This window comes from Harpia harpyja, chromosome 8 (genome assembly GCF_026419915.1).
Source record: "Harpia harpyja isolate bHarHar1 chromosome 8, bHarHar1 primary haplotype, whole genome shotgun sequence".
Classification (NCBI taxonomy): domain Eukaryota; kingdom Metazoa; phylum Chordata; class Aves; order Accipitriformes; family Accipitridae; genus Harpia; species Harpia harpyja.
Genome location: NC_068947.1, coordinates 17,690,446 through 17,711,915, shown reverse-complemented (window position 1 = coordinate 17,711,915; position 21,470 = coordinate 17,690,446). Strand labels below are relative to the sequence as shown.

Genomic DNA, 21,470 nt, shown 5'->3' with positions numbered 1-21,470 from the left:
TTTTTCTTATTTTCTGTAAAACTTGAGACTCAGTCATCACCTTGGGACAACTTGTTCTTTCTATCCACAATGAGGAGAAATCCAGAGTTGCCAGCCCAAGCTGGGCAAAGACACTTCTAAATTCTCTTGGGGAGACAAGCTTATGTATTTTCATAATCACTTCAGAAACAAAGGTCATCTTAACACCTGAAAACCTGACTAACAATACATTTAAAGCTAACACTAAGGCAATGGTGATTAAATTATTCCTTTTCACAAAGACCAAAGCAGGCCTAGAAAGAAAACAAGTCAGGCACAGATTTTCTCCCCATCTCAGAAACACGCATATGCCCACATTGCAACCTGCTGGTGCTGGCTGATTTCCTTCATGCAGTTCGGCCTTATCAATCTTACTCTTCTGTTGTTTGTCGCTTGCCGTAATTGTACGATTAAGGTATCAGTCTTCTCTCACTAACTCCTACAGACTATACCCAGTCCTCTGTTACTGCAGATTCAGCTCCAAGCAATTTCTGGCACAGCTCTCTAAAGGAAGCAGTTTCACCACTGAGGTACAACTGACAGCCAAGACCAAGAAAACAGTTTAGTGACATGAAAAGAGATGCTTAGCTTAGCAGATCAGCTAACAAGCACACTGGTCCTGGAAAAGCCATATGCAGATTTCAGGCAGGGCAACACTCGTGGGTAACTTTCAAAACGCTTGACGACTCTTATTGTTTCCTTGGAAACCCTTCAAAAGTACAAAAAATAAAACAATTTCCAGCTTCAGCTTGAGAAAAGGTGTATATTCTTTTAAGGACAGCCACCAGCCCTAAAGAGAGACTTCTGTCCCTCACAGACATGATGTTGAATCCTCATCATTTCCATCATTTTTTCCCCTCATTCCAACACAGGGCATGCTCTCAGCAGCTTCAGTAGATAGCATCCTTGCAGCTGAAAACCATGTCTGTGTAGAAATAAGGTCACATAATACAGATGTCTTCAGAAGATCCCCACCCAGCAACAACACTGCAAGACTCCCCATGTTTGCAGCTGGATGCTGAAATACCTCTCCAAATGAGCTTTTCTCATTCAAGAGAGGAACTGAAACCCAGCAGGAGGCTTCCCAGCCCCAAAACCTAAAGATTATCAGTGGTCCAGAGGAAAGCTGGATAAATGGGTCCCCCTCTGTGTGTGCATGCAGAGTGTGCTGGTGCAGAGGAGGCATGAAGCAAGAAATCTGCACATTCCTTCTGTCAACAAGGATTTGGGCAGATCTAAGAGAGCAACATTTACTACTATCGGTCATGAGTGAAAGCCCCTGAAGATGTGTTGGACTCTGCTGACATATACAAGCCTGCTCTTGGCCTACAGGCTGCATAGCTCAGAGACCACGCATCCCTCTGACCTCCCACCTCACACCCAGCTCTGCCTGCACCAGCAGCCCCAATTCACTATCCATCTTTTTTATCTGGCTGATTGGCAGAGTCAGGAAATCTCATTCTAGAGCAGGTCTGTACACTTCCTTGAGTGGCCTCCTTCCCGCTCGCACACACCTGATGATCCACCTGGACCAGTGCTGTTACCCCACCTGGTGTTACATGGGTAGCCTGCTTCGCATTGCTGGCCACAGCTCCCCAGCGTCAAACGGAAGCCTCGGGAGCTCCCCCCGGGGCTGCTGCTTTTGCTGGCTGTCACGGACCATGGCCCTTGGGCTGTGCAAGTCACTGAGCAGGATCCCCAGCCCGAGATGCTTGCATTACACTGCTGCTCACTCCCTCTTGCCCCTGCCAAGAGACACCATGCATGAGCTCTTCCCTCTCCTGTCCATCAAAAGAAGGAATAAGTTACCTCCCAGCAGACTGAGATTCAGTTGTTCACTGACTCCAGAGACCTCAAGCATCTGCAGCAGGCAATTCTCCTGAGGCATTTCATGTGCTGCCATTCCCAATCTTGCCACATGATGACTCCCATTAGGGTGTCCCCACCTCCTCCACAGACCTCGGTTAGGGTTTCAGCTGGCGTGGATCCTGAGGGCTCTCTCCACCGGCAGCAAAACTGTGCTCTCACTCCTGCTGCCGACCCTTAAGCATGCCAACAGGGCACAGCTCGAATTGTTCTGGAAAAACGGTCTTTTCTGTTTCTAGTACAGAGTTTCATCTATACCCTTTTTTTTTTTCCTCCCACCCCAGGATGGAGCAAACAGGTCAGGCAAGACCCAAGCCCAAGGACAACCTCCCACACTTCCAGGACAAGGTGGGGAACAGAGCAAACTGAAGCATAATTTTTCTTCCTCTCCTCCCATATTTCAAGACGATTCTGGTAGTCTGCAGAAAAATTATGAATTTCCTTCTACAGCCACACCATGCTGAAAGTTTTGGTTTTGAGCACAGGATTCAGTCATCTTTGCTGCTACTGCCTCTCCTGCTCCCACTGCAGGACAAAAGGAGGCAACAGGCAAAGGGCTTACAAAAAAAGTCATTAAACTTGTAAGACTACTCCATTTGAATGGAACAATCCTAGGCAAAGAGAGAGTAAATATTACCCTGGCAAGCCCGTATTTCATGTCTGAGCTCCACACAAACAGAAGGCCACATCAAGAAAATAAACTACAGGGGCCAGGGCCAGAAACAGCCACAGAAGCTCAGCAACAAGTAATCAAGCACACAAGCTCACCTAGCTGGTGTTTCAGGTGTCCAGCAAGAGGAAGAGCACTTGCAGAGGACTTGCTTTTCCCTCCAGCAGCGGTCTGTGCTTGTCCTGACACACCTGCCCTACACAGACCTGTGCAAAACCAGCAAAGACAGGAGAAGCCCTCTAGGACTTTGGGACCCCACTTGCAGCAGCCACAGTCATGTCCATCTGCCCGAGGAGGCTTGTGGGACTTGACCAACAGTTTAGTTCTCTTTAAAAGTGTCAGTAAAACCAGAGAGCACCAGGGCTCAGATGCAGGATAAGCGCCTGCATGGGGTATGGGCTAAGGGAAGAAGACCTCTCCTCGCCACAAAAATGCAGACAGTTTATCTATCATAACCTGGGGGTCCCTTCTGAGGGCTGTTTTTAATTCTTTTCCAGGAAGGGAAAGGAGGGGGGAGTGCCTTTTGGCACTCTTAGTTAAGAAAAAAAAAAAAACAAAAACCAAGGAAACCTACTGTCTGTTGGCCAAACCTTCAAGCACTTTTTCACCTCCCCGTCGTTTTGTCACATTCTCCAGATGCCTCCTCACTGTCCCCTAGCCTCTTTCACCCCCTGGACAAGGCCATAGGTGGAGGACATCAGGGCAGATCCCACCCCACAACAGGGAGAAAAGGTGAGGGAAGGGGATGACGTGTGGGATCCTTCAGTTAAGTCAAGTATTCGGCTTCACAACTGCATCCAAACACCAAACGTGTAGGTTTTTCTGCTTTGTTTAATTCAAGGGTGCCCATACTCACAGCTTTTGTTTAACAAGGTCTGCTTTGTTAAAAACAGAGTGCGTTTTCTAATTTAACACAGACAGAAACGAAGGTACAGCAAGAGACGTTTTTGTCATTTCAGAAGACCTTATTTATATATTATACACCCAGAACTTCCAAGAAGCTCACCTACCACATACACATACCCCAGCTGCCACTAATTGCACTTGCTCAGGGCCATTTTTACCAGAGGGCTCCCATAGCAGCTTTCCCATGTTTCTTTGCTGGATTTTGTTCCCTGTCCTTCAGTCCCTCCACTTTTCCACAGCAGGCAGGGGCCAGGAACACCTGCATACAAGACAGAGTGACTGTCTGCCAGAAAAGATACTGAGTTTCCTCAGTAAACCACCAGTCTTTGTCTGAAGTCTTAACAAGTCATAAGCATTTTGCAAATTTTTTTCATACCCAGCTTCTTCCTACAAGCTTGGAGCACCCTATGTTTGGAGACTTGTCCCACACCTCCCTGTCGAAGGATGTCTGTTTGTAGGGGTCAGGCAGACAGCTGAAGCCCAGCTCTTTTTCTGAGCATTGCTATGGGAGAACTGAGCGAGCAACATCTACAGCCATCAGACCTTAATGCCATCTACAGAGCCAGCAGCTCATTAACCACAGATGGCCCGAGGAAGCTGAAGTGAGTAATGTAATTAGTGAACCACTAAGTACCTCCACAGTCACATGCTTCAATGACTGTCTTCAGAAAGCTGTGAATGGCCCACTGCAGCTATGCCCGAGCTTTTAACATCAAAATTAATTCATCCTTGACCTGAGGTACACAAAAAAAAACCCCACCCACACCATGGATTTGGTCATCAACTAAAACTGCTGGTCAATACCATCCAAGCCTTTCCTTGACCCATCACAAGCCTCACACACCACATACACCCAATACAGGTGATATATACGGTGACAACACTGCCAAATTTTGAGTTCACACTATCCAGAGAGAAATGCATGCAGTCATCACAAAAACTGGTGCAGACCATCAGAAATCAAGTGAGAGAGGAGAATCAGCATTTGGGTACCTCTAAATTGGAGGACGCAGTCTCTGATGCCCTGAAATATGCTCACAAGGACATGAAATCCCTTAGGCCGGAGCATCTTTGTGGATGCTCCAGCGTAAGGGATTTCATGTCAATGCCACCACAAGCTACTACACAGACGTTTAACTCAAGCACCACTGCTCACACAACTAGTTGAAACATAAAAGCCCAAGGTAGTAGTGACGTAAACCTTCGCTCGTATCTAAACCATAATTTTTTCCCCATTCTTAGGCTGTGGTTGCACTGGAGATGGATAGCAGTGGCCAGGTGGCACCTGACCAATGGTCCAGCTAGGTGAGCTCCACGGCCATGCCAGTCAGGGCCACCTTTGGGACCCACAGCACCCAAAGATCTCACGGCCACTGCCACTCACAGGAAGGGCAAAATAACACATTGCTTGGCTCCCTCTGGAAAAAGCTGTTCAACACAAAGAGGCTGCTGCTGGCCTGTGAAATCCCCAAATTGCACAGTGCTGGAAGCTGGGAGAGCACTTCAGAGAAGTGTCAGTAGCATCTGCCCTGGTCTTATACCCATCCCAAGGAAAGAAGGGTCTGGCACTATTTAGCAGCTTTCCACAGACATATTTCATTGAAGAAAAAAATCAAATACAATGGTGAGAGTGTATTCACAAGACCCCACAGGAAGAGGAGGCTGCACAAAGAACCGCCTTGTTCATCTGGTTTGAGCTTACCTTCAACTCATGCCTCAGCAGGTACCTCCAGACACTCACAAGTGACCAAAGAAAAAGTGTTTTATCATTCTCGCAAGCTTCTTAAGCCTTCCTGTGATGCAAAAAGAACATTTCCCTGAAATCATATTTTGCCAACAGACAACGTCCACATGAAGAGGAAAAGTAAAAATTTCAGACCAATTCAAAGCTGAAAGCTAAACAGTTTTAATCTGGGAAACAAGGATGAAACGTGAATTGCCAACAAATAATTCTCCAAAGTAAACCAATGCACACACCCCCTTCTCACACCCCCACGTGAGCAAGCCCCAGACACAACCCTTTCAGAGAGGACACATGCCTTGTGTCTACACACATTAGAATGGTTCTGGTGGAATAATTACAATTAATCCATTACTTAATCTCCTAATCACTTCTGAGCAAGCAGCATTCCCGGACATTTGTTAATGACACGTTCATTTTCATACCATCCTACTCATGAAAATTTAACCAAGAAAACAAATTGGAAAATGCCCAGGTAACACCAGTTACCTCATTCAAAGCTACAAGCAAGAAAGATTCGCAGCCGAGGCCTCATCCGCAGCGGCAACTCTCCGTCACTGGTGCAGGCACCAAGAGCTCCCCCACGCCGGGGGTCTCATCACTGAGCCGCCCCTGCCGCCGCAGCAGCCGCCCTCCGTTTCCAGCTGCTCAGGCTGGGTTTTAAGTGGCTTGTGGTCCATGAGCTGCATCAGTAACTGGATACACAGAGTCCCGCAGCGATTCCCCTCTTACTCAATATATTCCACCTAACATATATATTGCAGATTTAAACATGCAGTGAACGAGTTTAACCACCCCATGGGATGCGATAACTAGGTGTTACCAGGAAAGTCTGAGAGCAGACAAGAGTAAGAATAGAAATTTAGGCAGTCTTTGCGACACTTCAGTTCTGCGTCTCGCTTGGTAGGTTTAGGAAAGACCTCTAACACCAACTTTTATTTGGTTTATTACCAGAGGAAAGAGAATATTCCAGCATGGGAGCCCTGAAGCTAAAATTAAAAAAACCTATAATTTGGGTTCAGTAGCAGTTGGTATAATTCAGATCGCAGCCACAATAAGAAGTCTCCAACATTATCAACTGTCAACAATTATTACTGGCTAGGCACACAGAACAGCTTTGTTCTGAACTGGAAGCCACAACTGCAAGCAGCAGTAATTGCTACCAAAGGCAAAACACACAAAAAACCCCCAGCCTTTCCATGCAAAATACTCTCCAAAGAGGAATATAGGAATGGACACAAAAGTCTTATTATCTCCACTAACACCTTTAAAAAAACAAAGAAAAAAATCCAAGACTGTATACCCAGCAAAGGAAGGGGCTAACAAGGAAAAGGGATCCCAAAAAGACACTTGTTAACTATTCTCAGCTGAACGCACATTTAACGAAACATTCTGTTCATTAGTTATTGAACCTTCATTAGCAGTTTAAGGGAAAGCTACACATGGAAGAGATGAAATGCAATCAATTTCTCCTGAAATTTCTCCACACTAATCCTCAGCAAGTTCATCCCAACCGATATTAAAAACCAAATCAATTAATACTAATTGCTCACCTTATTTTCACAGAGGGATCTTCACACTTCAGCAAGCCTCAAAAAAAAAAAAAAAAAGAAAAAAGGCTATTTGTACAAAAGCAATTTACTTGTCTGGTCTTTTTATATCCATTTAGCTATGCAGTTAATTATTTTGGCAGGTACTTCTATCAGCTCAAGTTTCCTTCCTCACAACTACCCTTTTGCAAACTGAGAGCACGAAGCAATCACGTTTTTATAACCCCACAGCCTATAGCAACAGAATAAACAAAGTTTTCTGAGTAATGGGGTGAAATCCCGAACCCACTGACTTCATTAGCAGTTCTGCCATTAAGTTAATACAACTGGTGCGACTTTCCCAGGAGACAATGATAACCAAGTGAGGAAATGTATTTTACGAGCAAACATAGCAGGATTTACATTTAATTTTTCTTAAACGCAACACATACATTTTTAACATGTGCCATACAGAGAGCACAGAGTAAACAGAAGCTACATTTGTCCTCCTCTGCTGTACGAGTGCAACAGGTTTTCCCACCATCACATGCTGAGTCTTCAGAAGAGGCTTTCCCTTTCTGCACTCCGTATAACCCCACTACACTTCAACACCACCACCCCATTAACAGGTCTTGAAAATTTTGTACACAGGTCCATTAATGTCTACAAGCAAAACAAGACAAATAGCTTTAAAAAAATTAGTCACTTAATGCGGACAGCCTTTCTTCTTTCTACAGAGACAATCCTGCCAAAATGGTAAGTAACTTGGAACTGCATGGCCCCAATCAATCAGTGCCTCCCTAAAACATCCTGCGCCCCTTGCCCCAGGGACAAATGGGCATCAGTACCAGTCAGGCTCTGGGAAGGCTTTCTTTCCCAGGGGCTAAACAACAAGCACAACATCTGCCTAGCCTCGACTGCTCCTGGGGTTTCCTCCTGCCTCCGAAATCACCGCAGCTAGCTCCTGTCTCACCTGTCCCAGCTCCCACAGACACAGGGGATGCACAACAACATAAGACAGAGCCAGGCTGAAAACCTTTGGTTCATCTGGAAGGAGATAGCTCAGGCACCAGAGGCAGTAACAGTGGCACAGATCCTTTTGGGGCTCTTTTGCTTCAGCTGTACCTGAGCAGCCAAGAAGTGACTTAAGCAGAACTAGTAACAAGGTGGGGATGCAACAGCCTCAACGCAAAATGTTTCTCACATCATCCAGTTTCTGCACTTTCTGCATTGTTTTGCATTTTTCCTCCCTCACTTGGTCTTGGCTAATACTGCAGGGAAGCCAAGTCTCTTTAGGGAAGATGCTTAATCTTTTTTGCTCCCGAGTTGGAACAAGTTAAGTATCACTAGCTGTCATGCTGCTTCATCACCGTAACAGCTCCCCGTCTCCCAGCACAGCAGGTATCAGACCCTCTGGATCAAAACCCACTGTTATCTCTTAAAAGCATGATGATAAAAGAACATGATAGTAAGTGGAAAAATTAACTGAAGCCAGTTCTCTCTGCATTTTTTTTTTTTACTGTGGTTCTCAGGTTCACCTGTCACACAGCCAGTGGAGAACAGTTTTAAAAGTGCCTCTGCAATCATGTCGCACAGGCACCTACCCAAACTCTAGGGAAGGTCCATGATGAAGAAACAAGCTACAAATGGAGGCCTCCTGCAAGTTATGCAGGTGCAGATAGAAATGCAGATAGGGCTTGAATCAAGGCTTTCATAAGTTTCAAAGAGCACAAAAACTCTGCAGGAACTCGTTGGGTGGTTAGGAAGCAGTAGTCTTAAGGTTTTAAGACGTGCTTTCAATAAGCAAACTGAGCTGAGGAGCTGATGCAACTGAACAGAGCACTGCTGGAGCGCTGGCTTGGATGCAGAGGGAAGTACCTTTTGCCCAAGGCTTCACTGGAGACTAACAGCAGCAAGTCACAGGGAAAGTGCCGACAGAGAGGAGAGCGACAGGAACAAGCGGTGGGGCACAGCACAGAGAGCCTGGCCCGGTTGTGAGGCCATTCATCATGAAGGAATGACTGGCAGCAGGACAGTAAGCTTTCAAAGCTCAGGGGGTTTCCATGGCCCAGGAGATCAAAGCAGTGCTGGAGTGGGAGGAGGTGGCAAACAGGAGAGAGGGCCTGTTTTGAGATCAGGATGGCAAGAGCTGAAGTCAGGCAGAAAGCACTCAGGAGGCCTGCCTGGTGTTAATGAGGAAACCCACATCTCTCCCCAAACCATGCCAAGAGATAAAGGCAGGCACAGGATTTGCTTTAGAAGAAGCAAAGAGAACTAACTGTGATGGACTAGAGTAAGAGATAACTCAAAACAACAAAAACCGCCTGCTGCTATGATAATGGATAGGTCTGACTGACAAGCAGTAACTGGATCCAAGCAGGAATTGCCCTGGCTTGCTGAAAGCCTGGTGCCTGACTGAGCACTGCTTATCAGGGAGGGTGGAAAGCCAGACGGAGGGCTAATGTGATGACAAATAGGCCAGGTTACTGCACACACACACACACAAAAGGAGGGGGGAATCAAAATGCAAAGTGAAACTTTCATAACATCACTAGTTTTCTCCATGCTTTCTTCTGCAAGTAAGATGGACAAGAGACAGGCAGTCAAGGTATTCATGTTCTTGTAGAGTAGCACTGGTATACAAGAAAATCACAAGCAAAGTATTAGGCCACAGCTTTCTGGTATGAGGTTTTAAATCTCTAGATAGAAGATGTTTTGAGTGAGAGATGAGAAATATTTTCCAACTTTAGCCTAGAGATATGCAGTTACTCTATAAAGGTAGTTCCTAAGAGTATTTTTTACAACAAAGGGAGAGGAAACTCCAGTCATCTGAGAGTGCTATTGTCAGCCAGTCTGAGATGAAACGGCAGAGCACTGACTGATAACGATGCAGGATGAGATGGCTCTCACATTAAGGACAAATACTTCTATCCTTAGGTAGTTGGTTTGGCTTGCAGTTCTCCAGAGGTGGCTGTGGAGCATGTATGGCTTTACATGGGGAAAGCAGAAGAACTGTTCCTCTTTGAAAAGACATTTTGGAAAGAAAATTAGCAGAAAGGACTTCTACCAGAAGGGAAGCACTGCTGCAGCTCCTCCACCCTCCCCAGCGAGAGGCACATCTGCCCCCACCAGTGCAAGGGTTTTGTATGAGCCCTCACATGAGCCCACAGCAGCAGAAATGACAACGGCAGAGAGGGAACTTGACAGCTCCTGGCTCCTAAACATCTCCCAACAGCTCTCTTGACACCAATACAGACTGTTGCCACCTGGCACCACTGAGCCAAGCCCTGACCTTCTGGTGCAGCCACCCACCCCCATGAGCCCTGCCACTTCACAGGGGCATCACATTTGGCCCAAAGGACCCTGGTATCTTCCCATGCCATGCCAGGTAAGGGCACATTGCAGGTAATGCACAGTCAAATCCAACGCTGGAGGTTGCCTCAAACCTTCTGCAGTCAACTTTGTCTTCACAAAACACCCTCCAACAGAGCAATCAAGTTACTGCACAACACAGACCCACTTTGCATCGACGTCTTTGCCATCATTCCACAAAGGGAAGGACGGTCCTGCCCTCCAGTAAGTCATACAATTAGGCAAAGTAAATGAGTTGTCAATAAACCCTTGATTGTTCAATAAGATGTTGCTAATGGGAAGGCAAATGTACACTGCTAGAATCTATGACATGATAGCAATAATTTTCAAGTTATGCTTGATGTTTCCGTGATGAAGCTATTTTCAGTTGCTTTTAATCTTCTTCAGAAAAGTCAGTCTTTGAATCCAAAACAAACAAAAAAAAAGTCGTGATTGTTCTGAGCTCAGATGCATGCATTTAATCAGTTCAGGTGTTTAAATTATTTATCCACAAGGAGGAAAACTGTACTAATCTTAGGAACAGAGCATATGAAGGGGAAAAACAATTAGACATAAAGACATGCTGAATAATGTGACGCAGTAAAGAATCCTCTCATGCACAAGATAACTGTGACCAAGGATGTTCCAAGTATTTGTTGTTGCAGCCTGGGCTGCAAAACTCAAAATACAGAGATTTGGTGCTACTAGAAGACATGTTTCCCAACTGTAAGGCAAAACGATTGTTTTCAACAAGCACAAAGCCCCAGTCAAAAGTTGGTACTTACCTAGTTTGAAAGAGCAGAACTTATTTAATGTTTTTTCAAAAACAAAAACAGTGTTTGGGGAAAAACAGAGTACTTCATGAACTATTCTTCCATAATTGTGACATCCAATGCTCTGGACCAGACTGTCCCTCCTCATCACTTAGGCACAGACAATAACCTCTTGCCTTTCTTCTTTGATCTTAACCTTCTCCTCCTCCATCTCGCTTTTCAAAGCCAAGGGTCTACCCTAGCTGCAAGGGAGACCTCCCAGGTGGAAGATACACAGGGTGGGAGCGACACTCCAGCCCACTGCAGCCTTGTTACATCACTCCCCCAGCAATGGTTACCACAGAAGCAGCTGGTCAGGCACTACAAATTTAGGTCCCCAAGTAGATCGAAGGACTGTGGTGACGCACCAGGACACCTGGTTAAGAATACAAGACCTTCCCACCACCCTTACTGCCTGCTCTTTCAAGAGAAGAAATTCTTAAAATAAGTCTGCTTTAATGTTAATGGATTAGGCATCTTGTTCCAACTCTCAAATGCCTGGTCCCTCAGAAGACTTGGCTTTATCCACTGAAATTAATGGAGAAGGTCAAGAAAGAGCTGTATGTATACTGTGCACTGGAGAAAAGTAAAACTAGGTGTCCTGCTGCCAAGATGGATGCATTTACACAACGCTGAACCCCAGCAGTGGTACCTTCACTTAGAAAGACTTAGACAATTAAGTTGATAGCATGGCACACACTGGCACTTTCTGAGCATGCAGGAAAATAAACAAGCAGTTCTTACTCCAGCAAAGAATCTGGCTCTTCTCCCAGCTTGTTACCAGCTTTCTCTGCCTCACGACCCGGCATGCAACATCACCCGCCATGGAGGTGGGTTACGGCTACTGAGCAACAGCCTGCTCCTATGCGAACAAGCTAAAATCCATTCTTGGTCTGTGCTGTATCACAAAGAGACTACAGAGAAAACAAAAACCCTACCTTTTCTCAAAGAGACTCAGAGAGAAGTTCAAGGTATTTCAACTCACTTCAAGCCATTGCCAGCTGCTGTTTCGATCATTTTGTTTCTATAATCTGGGCAGCACACCAAAGATCACAAGGTTTGGGTTTAAGTTTCATTTAAAAACCATCTCGTAGGAGAAGAATCATTCCTCCATTTTATTAAGCAAAAACCAGAGGCTGCTGACAATGCTATTATAGACGGCAACATCAATGGAACATTACACATATATATACATAGATACAAAATATATAAAAAGAAAAACATTGAGCTGGAAGGTTACTAACAAAAATAGAAAGGAAGACCCCTGAGACATTCTCTTTGTAATTCCTTTTTACACAAACCAACACTTAAAGCCTCCTGGCTGAGATTCCCCAGGTAACCTGCAAACCATTTTATAGCACCATTGCTCAAACCAATCTGAGTATCCAGTAGGGTAATTTATAATGGAATGACATGCCTATTATTGACAAAACTCTTCACAGAGCAAGGAGAAAACCTACAACACAGATACATCAACTTTTTTTGAAAGTAACATTGGCTCAAATGGAATTATAGTGGGAAAGTGACCTGTTTTGACACAAAGGTCCTTGGCATTACTGCCCAGAGGAAAAGCATCTGTGAAACACTGGAAGAGGGACCCAGTTGCACAAGGAGCAGCAGCCAAATGAAAGGGGAAAGAGAAGGAAATAAAAAAAAAAAAAAAAAAATCAGACCAGCCTCCGGCACCACAGCCTATCCAACTGCCCCCAGGTACAGAGGAACCTGAGTCCCCTTCCTTCTTAGGATCAATTCTCCAGCCATGAGAATCCTTCATTTGATGTTTGCTTTCAGCTGACATCAGCCTTTTTACTCAGTTTTGCCAGATTGCACTTTTGTCATTAGTTCTGGTTAGAGATACAGATGAGATGGCACTTCCTTTTTTTTTTCTTTTTTTTTTTCTCCTGAAGTGCCTTACGCTGTAACTGTAAGTATAATTACTTTGGGGGCTGAAATTTCCCATTCCTGTTCTCATCGCAGAGGTACATATCTGATGATGATCTGCTTGGTCATTTAAGGTTTTTAAACAAGTTCTCAGATAAGCACAGCTGCATTTTTAACAGTAGGTAAAATTACAGAATTTAAGAAAGGAAAATTTGATGTGATGTTTCATGCTTTAGTTAACAGTCTTCCAAGACACAAAGCTCCAGTTGCTCTGGAAACTGTAACTTGGACACAACCATGTAGATACATCAATCCCCTGGCTATAAATGAAAACACTTTAGCAACGCTGCACATTTGTGTGACAAACATTTTTAAAAACAAGCATTGCATCCTGATCTTCAGAAGGCACAGTTCTGATGTGGAGGGCACATCCCGCAGCCCTCCACACAGGGCACAGTTCTCTGTCTGCATTTCCTTTAAGCCTCAAGAGAAATGACTGAGCAAGAGCCAGGAGAGCATGTCGACCTACCATCAAGACAATGACCCTCCAGATAAGGGAGAGATGGGAAACACAGGTAGGTATTTGAGGGATATGCCAGGGATTCAAAGCAGGGCTGTTTCTTCCTGTGCTTGCATGGTGCCTATCACACTGCAGGCACAGCTGGAAGCAAACACTGGTACCAAAAGGAGGACTTAGAAGACAAATGAACATGGTGGACAGGCCGGGATCTGGTACACAGAGCCCTCAGCCACTGGCCCAGGAGAAGGCAGCAGGAAGCCTGGACCTGGGAATGGAGCAAGACGATGGCCATCGGGAGAAGGAAAGCAGAGGGGGATGCTCAAAAGCAGAGTAGGAGGAATGAGTGTGGGGGGTTCATGGAGGAGGAATGGACACAGCACAACACCAGAAGCCAGATACATTTATTTTTTTTTAAAAAGGGGGAAATATTACATACGTAAACGACAGCCTGAGTACTGGTTGCTGTGGAAACCATAACTTTGAATTCAGTGGCTAAAACCTAGCATTGCTATTTATACTGTGCTCCTCGCTACAGCACAAGAACTTCATCTGAGAAACAGAGAGCTCTGGTACCAGACAAACGTGGTTTTTTGCCCCGTTACACACAGTGATCCTTTCAAACGATGCCTCACAAGGTTTTTCCGATGTTCCTGGCCACTGAATGACTACACAGCGTAATCACCTCTGATAGATAAAAAAAATAAACCACTGTCTTTCCTCTTCCAAGCAAGACCAGATGAATCACTGGACAGACATCGGGTAGGATTCACTGAAATCTGCTTCAGTCAAGAGCAACCAGAGAAGCCAAAAAGGCCATTTAAAACAGCAGTCTGTCTTGTTTCCCTTAAGGCAAATCAGAGTCAGCACTGCATGAGATTATGGAGGGCCAGATCCCAAAGTCAGTTATCATTAAAGGTGACAAGCATTTTTTTTAAGGACTCCAGAATATTGTCTTTAATATACTGGAAAGCATAACCAGATCATTAATGCAAGAATAACAATAACAAAAAGGCTAAAGATTAAAGTCCTGTCAGGAGAATCACTTTAAAAAAATTCATTTTTTAGTTGCTTTGCTGTTCAAGAAGGAAACGGCTTTTTCATCCATGGGAAACATGATTCTGGGGCAGCAAGTGTTCCCACAGCCTAAGTGGGAGCAGGACTAATTTGCCTGTAACCAAAGCAGAGGTGAGCCAAGTCCCCACAGGTATGTCACATTCCTCTTCCACCTCCACCATTCCAGGGCCCAGAATGGAAGAAGCAGTCCCGTTCCCCACCCACTCCTAAATCATGTTTTACCTCAAGTAGTATGGAGGTGCTAGCATAGCACATTCATTGCCACTACCAAATATACATAAAAACTACCACAGGGGTGATGATCAGGTTTTAAGACACCTCCCAGGACTTCTGCACACAGCGGTCCCCAAATCAAAGAGCTCGTGGCATACAAGGGCAATCAAGGCAAACGCCGAGAGAGAAAACCACAGCACTTTCCAAGGTCACTCGCACCTTCAAAATCCCACAGGACTGTCCCATCCACGTGGGCTCATCAGGAAGCAGCAAGGACAACCGTTACATGCAATCCAATAAGCAATACTCTGCCTGAAGAAGGCAGCTTTTGCCAGGGGAAGGGCAGCCAGGGATTGCGCAGGGACAGGAGCAAGGACTCGGCAGAGGGGCTCCAACAGCTGCCGAAGCAGGAGGGGTGGAAGGACGTTGTTCTCTGCAGGATCGGGCCCTTACTAAGGGCCCTAGCTAAGGTGAAGGACATCTCATTTGCCCTTGTTCAATAATTTATATCACAGCATTGAAGTGTCATTGAAATTGACAGAAGCGTTTTAATAATACAGGAAGGGGAAAAGATGCTCTAATCACAGATTAGGCACCCAAGTAATCACTCCATAGAGCTCAGCCTCCCCTAATTTATTCCAATACATTTTTAAATCAGAATTTCATACATAGCAAAATGACTAACAAGTCACGAGTACTACCTATTTCCTAGCTCCAGCCAGCTTTCACTAGCCCAGAGTGCTCTGGCTGCCACGAAGAGGGAGAAGTGGGATGAAGGACCGAGGAGGAACAGAGTCAATTTCTCCCAGCGCTTCCCAATCCAAAGTGCTAGTACTGAGCTGAGCTCTGGAATTACGTACCCGTTCCTGCAACTCTATTAAAGACCGCATTTGTGCCAGCGCTTCCCGTCAAGCCTAGGGCTGCGTGCATCAGTCAGGAGTCCCCAACTTCAGCAAGGGCAGCGCGGGCAGGCTGTGCCCTCCCTGCCTTCAGCAGTGACCCGCAGGCGGGAACACACCACCCTGACCTGCTACACGCTCGTTAAGCCTACGGTCCCTAAGTGACACCCCGGCTGCGCCCCCGCACCAGGGCCGGTACGGCTCCCCCACAGCAGCAGCAGCATCACCCGGCGGGGAAGGGACCCGGTGGCCGCCGCCGCCTCCCCCCCTCCCCCACGCGGGGCCAGCACCGGGCAGCGCCGGCTGCTGGGGCTCTCCGGGGGGAGGCCGACGGCCCCCGCACGGACCCCGCGCAGCCCCCCCGGGGGGGCGGTGATGGTGACATTTTAGGCGCAGGAGCGGCGCTCCCGGAGGCCGGCTGCCGCAGGGCCGGCTCCGGAGCCGCGCGGCGGCGGGGCCGGACCCCGGCGAAGACCCGGGCATCCCGGCGGGGCCATCCCCGCGCCGCCGCACCGGCGACCGCCGGCGGCGGCGACCGCCGGCGGCCCACACTGCGAACAATAAAGCGGGCCCCGGCGGGCCGGGCGCCCACCCGCCCGCAGCGGAGCAGCGCGGCCGCGCCCCCCCCACACACCCCGCCCAGGCCACCCCCCCGGTGCGGGCGGCGGCAGCGGCGGAGGGGCTGCGAGCCGGGCCGCGGCGCCGCGCAACGCCCCCGGCGCGGGGCGCTCCGCCAGGGCGCACCGGCGTGAGGCGGGATGCCGTGCGCGGGCGACGGGGACGCGATCCGCCGGCCACTCACCTGCCGCGGCTGGGCTCGGCAACCGGGGGTCGCCGCCGCCAACCCGCCCAGGGAGCTGCTCCCCGTCGTCGTCGTCGTCGCCGCCGCCGGGCGCCCGCGGCCGCCGCCGCCGCTCAGAGCGCGCCGCCACCAATAGGCGCCGCTGCCATATTGTTACTGCCGGCGCTGCGAGGGGCGGCGCCGGCGGCCGCCTTGGAAACCGGTGGCCATTGGCTGCTCGATGAGTCAATCCGGGCCGGGAGAGCCAATAGGCGGCGGCGGCGGCGAACAGCGGGGCGTTCGGAGTTGGAATGTTGTGTGACAATGGCCCACGCGGCTTCCAGGAGGGAGGGGAGGGGCCGCTCCCCGGGGGGCGGCGGGGGCGGGCGGCGCCGCGTGCGGACCACCCCCCACGCACCCTTCCGCACCGCGGATCCCGCAACAAAAGCGGCCAATGGGGCGTGCGGGGCGCCCGCCGCGCGGGGGAACCCGGCCAATCCGGGGGGGGGGGGGGGGCGACGGGCGAAGTTGGCGCGCGCGGCGGCGGCGAGCGGGATTGGCTGCGAGCAGGGAGAGCTCGACTTCGAAGTCGAACCGGTTTGTGAGGCGGTTCGGAACCGTCCTCTCACGGGTCCCGACCCCCCTCCGCCGTGTCTCCGGCCGCAGCGGCCCGGGGGAAGAAGGTTCCAGACCACTGCGAGGGGGTCGGGAGCCATGAGAGGAAGGTGCCTGGCTGCTGCATGGCCACACCTTCCTCTCATGGCTCCTGACCCGCTCGAAGTCCCCTGGAGCAGCGCTGAGCTTTCCTCGCCTCTCCCCCCTTCACGTTCGCCACCAGACACTTACAAAAAGCCGTTGCCCGGCACGTGTTGGTGGTACCAGATCTTTCACCCGGGCTTTGTCCACGCTTGCTTCCCTCGCTGCGGGCACCATCCCGCACCACGTTCCTTCTCTGCTGTTTACCAGAGACCCCCAAGTGCCAACGGCTATCTACATGGCTCAGAGATGCAAACAAGGAGCGACGGCTTTTCCCATGTGCCAGCCTGCTCCTGTGCTATTTCTGCAGCTGAAGATTTTGAGGGAATTTAAGCCAGTGCTTTAGCTGTGCATCACACACGCAGGCTCCGTTCGATGGGACACAGGGAAGCCAGAGAGCACCTTGTCACAAGCATTGCCCTGGCTGCCAAAGTGTTGGGGGTTTTTTTTAAGTAATGACTCAGCTCAAATCTGGATAAGTACATTTTAAAATGCGTTAATAAAAAAACATGAGCTGTGTCTTAACTGAAAGTGTTTTACAAAACCTGCCAAACTACACAAGCTGATTTTTAAACACAAAAAGGTGGAAGCACCTCATCAACTTTGAAAGTCAAGATAGGGAAATCCAAATCAATCGTCATTGTTAATGCTTGGACATGTATTGAATAAAGAATATTTATTTTCAAATACTATGTATTTGTTCTACCTTTAAAAATCTCAACTATCTACTCACTAATCACTATTTTGTTTGCAAATCAAATCCAAATATAAACGATCAGTTTTCTTCATCAAACCACTGATCAATTAATGGCAGGTTTTAAATGGCATTACCACACGAAGCACTTTAGTCAAAGCATTTAATCAGCAAGATTAAATGCAGGTCCTTTCCTGATATTGATTTTTAGGTAAAATTCCCCACTGATTCAGCCAGGAGGCCTTATGAAAATTTGATAGTGTGCTACGGCCCCAGATTAGGAAAAGTTCAGCTAGTCAAGTGGCCACTCAGAATAATCATACAAAGGTGTGCAGTTTGTTTTATAGCTCACAATCAGTAGTGTAACTTAAAACCAGATCTTCAAGGTGTCCATCAGCTGTAAACAAATGTATCTCATAAGACTATGGGTTGCACGTCAAAATCTCCATGTGCCCAGGAGCCATCCCAGCCCCATGTAGGGCTGCTGCACCTCCTACAACATCCCAGACCAGGAGGACAGCCCTGGTCCTCAGCCACCTCAGCCCTTCAGTCACAACTAGGACCACAAAGGGAAGTCATGCTTGACCAACCTGATAATCTTCTACAAAGAAAAGTCTGGCTTCGTAGATGAAAGGAGAGCAAGTGGGTATTTTCTCCCATGACTTCAGTGTGGCTTTTGACACTCTTTCCCATAAGATATTCATAGACAAGATGATGAAGTATGGGCTGGATGAGCAGAGAGGTGGAGTGAAAATTGGCTGAACAGCCGGGCCCAGAGGGTGGTGGTCAGTGGTACAAAGTCTAGTTGAAGGCCAGTAACTAACAGCGTGCCCCAGGGGTCAATACTGGGTCCAGTCTTGTTCAACATCTTCATTAATGATCTGAATGATGGGGCAGAGTGTGCCCTCAGCAAGTTTGCTGATGACACAAAGCTGGGAAGAGTGACACAAAACAGAGAGTCGTGCTGCCATCCAGAGGGACCTAGACAGGCTGGAGAAATGGGCTGACAGGAACTTCATGACGTTCAGCAAGGAGAAGCACAAACTGTTGCACCTGGGGAAGAACAACCTCATGCACCAATACATGCTGGGAGCCACCCAGCTGGAAAGTGGCTTGGCAGGAAAGGACCTTGTGCCCTTGCAACAAAAGTGGCAGATGGTACCCTGGGCTGCATTAGACAAAGCATTGCCAGCAGATTGAGGGAGGTGATCCTTCCCCTCTATTCAGCACTGGTGAGGCCACACCTGGAGTGCTGTGTCCAGTTCTGGGCTCCCCAGTACGAGAGAGACATAGACACACTGCAGAGAGCCCAGTGAAGGGCCACGAAGATGGTGAAGGGACTGGAGCATCTGTCCTGTGAGGAAAGGCTGGGAGAGCTGGGACTGTTCAGCCTGGAGAAGAGAAGGCTCAGGGGGATCTCATCCATGTATATAAATACCCAAAGGGAGGGTGCAAAGAGGACGCAGCCAGGCTCTTTTCAGTGGTGCCCAGTGACAGGACCAGAGGCAATGGGCACGCACTGAAACACAGGAGGTTCTCTCTGAATATCAGGAACGACTTTCTCTGTGTGGGTGACCAAGCACTGGCACAAGTTGCTGAGAGAGACTGTGGAGTGCCCCACTGTCCTGGTTTCAGCTGGAATAGAGTTAATTGTCTTCCTGGTAGCTGGTACGGTGCTATGTTTTGAGTTCAGTATGCGAAGAATGTTGATAACACTGATGTTTTCAGTTGTTGCTCAGTAGTGTTTAGACTAATGTCAAGGATTTTTCAGCTTCTCATGCCCAGCCAGCGAGAAAGCTGGAGGGGCACAAGAAGCTGGCACAGGACAGAGCCAGGGCACCTGATCCAAAGTGGCCAACGGGGTATTCCATACCATGTGACGTCATGCCCAGTATATAAACTGGGGGGAGTGGGGGCGGGGGATCGCCGCTCGGGGACTGGCTGGGTGTCGGTCGGTGGGTGGTGAGCAATTGCACTGCGCATCATTTGTACATTCCAATCCTTTTATTATTACTGTTGTCATTTTATTAGTGTTATCATTATCATTATTAGTTTCTTCTTTTCTGTTCTATTAAACCATTCTTATCTCAACCCACGAGTTTTACTTCTTTTACCGATTTTCTCCCCATCCCACTGGGTGGGCGGGGAGTGAGTGAGCAGCTGCATGGTGCTTAGTTGCTGGCTGGGGTTAAACCATGACACCCACCTTGGAGATATTCAAAAGCCATCTGGGCAACTGGCTCTGGGTGGCCCTACTTGAGCAAGGGGTTGGACCAGATGCCCTCCAGAGTTCCCTTCCAACATCAGCCATTCTGTGATTCTGTGGCCAAATCCTACTTACCCTGGCCTCCCTCCCCTCCTGCAATTATATGCACCTCTTCCACTTTGGGCTCTTTATGTCTGATGCATGCCTTATTTGCACCTTTGGCCACAAGTGCAACCTGGCCATTGAGCAGGTGCACATCACTGGCTCAGCCAAGTGGGACCAGGCAATGCTGCTTTGTCATCACATGCCAGCTAAGTCTGGTTATCTGCTGTCCCACCAGGCAGGTGTGCCTGGCACAGTACTGCTTTATTTCTGTATATCCTGCAGCCCAGGATCAACTTCTTCCATGTTGCAGGCAGCTCCACACAGCCCAAGGAAAATCTGTCCCTTTGGTTAGTAGGCTATGCTTGGCTCCTCAGCCAATGTTTAGGCATACTTGATACACGTTCCTTTATAACAATGACTTGTGAGTCTTTAAGGTCTCACAGCCTGGCTATTAGTTGTATGGTTAATAAGATTTGTAACTCTGATATGATTTGCCATTTTGGAAAACTTCTAGTGAAAGGGAAGGGAAAAGTCATAGTAAAAAAAAAGGTGGAGAACATCATTTCAATTCTCAACCAAGGTGAAGCTGCCAAAGACAGCAGAAGATCCTCCATGCAGCACGGCTGCTTTGCCCAAGCAGCGGTTGAGGAAGGCTGTATCACTTCCAAGGTTTGGCCAATACCATCCAGCAGCAGACTGCTTTGATGATGAGCTGTCCTCACAGAGCAAAAACAGGACAAGGAGCCAAACACTCCTACTTCATGTGATTCTGCAAAGAAAAACAGAGCGGAGAGTTGAGGTATTTTAGGGAGGGCTGAGGAAGGCAATATGGTGGAGACGATCTTCTTTATTACATGGAGCACCGGTGGCATCAGTGGGACCATAAATCACAGGAAAGTGAAATCGGAAGGGACCTCTGGGAGCCTCTAGAACAATCTCCTGCTCAAAGCAAGACTAATTTCAGTCAGAGAGGTTGTGCATGGACTTGACTCATCAAGGTTTGAATATCTTCAAGGCTGGAGGTTTCACAGCTTCTGGGCAGCCTGTGCTCCTGCCACACCATGAGCTCTAGCCCCTAATTCTGTGTCCTTCCACCAGACACTCTCCAGTCTGCCACTCTCCCTCTGGTACAGTGGCCTTCATATGTGTCCAAAAGAGAAATCCTGCAGCTGTCAGCATGGTTTGAGACAAACACAAGGCAATAAATCAGGCAATCATCCAGCAGGTCCTGTTGCACCCTGTATCCTCCATTTCTCAGCCTATGGCTCCTGCAGAGCACCGTACAGCAGAGTATCGTATAGCCCCCAGGCTTCTCTCACACTCAGTATCTACTCTGTCCTACAGGTCCTCTGCAGTACCTGGAGAAGAATGGTAAAGAAGAGCTAATGGTGAAGAAAGGCCGGGACATTTTCTAGCAGCTTGTAAAGCAAAACGGTAGCAAGACGCAT

At 48.1% G+C, this 21,470-nt stretch overlaps 2 protein-coding genes across 7 annotated transcripts in view; one reads left to right on the top strand and one right to left on the bottom strand.

The window, feature by feature from the left end:
• TIAM1 (TIAM Rac1 associated GEF 1) overlaps window positions 1-16,401 on the bottom strand; it is a 193,102-nt gene extending 176,701 nt beyond the window's left edge. For 4 of the 6 annotated variants that reach the window (XM_052794126.1, XM_052794130.1, XM_052794127.1 and 1 more), the window contains exon 1: window positions 16,283-16,395. The gene's annotated coding sequence lies outside the window, so the exon portion shown is untranslated. Of the gene's footprint in view, window positions 1-16,282 lie in introns of all 6 variants that reach the window. The other 2 variants (XM_052794134.1, XM_052794129.1) reach the window with 2 other exon arrangements.
• Window positions 13,292-16,232, top strand: LOC128145248 (proline-rich proteoglycan 2-like). Its single transcript, XM_052795085.1, has 2 exons — window positions 13,292-13,349; window positions 15,643-16,232. The coding sequence occupies exons 1-2, from the start codon at window positions 13,292-13,294 to the stop codon at window positions 16,230-16,232; spliced, it is 648 nt and encodes a 215-aa protein (XP_052651045.1).
• Window positions 16,402-21,470: the final 5,069 nt, after the last annotated feature.

Excerpts from the sequence above, each read along its gene's own strand:
- LOC128145248 (XM_052795085.1), top strand. The coding sequence starts at position 13,292 with ATGTCGACCTACCATCAAGACAATGACCCTCCAGATAAGGGAGAGATG. Across the intron at positions 13,350-15,642 it reads GGGAGAGATGGGAAACACAG|TGACACCCCGGCTGCGCCCC; the intron begins GTAGGTATTTGA and ends ACGGTCCCTAAG.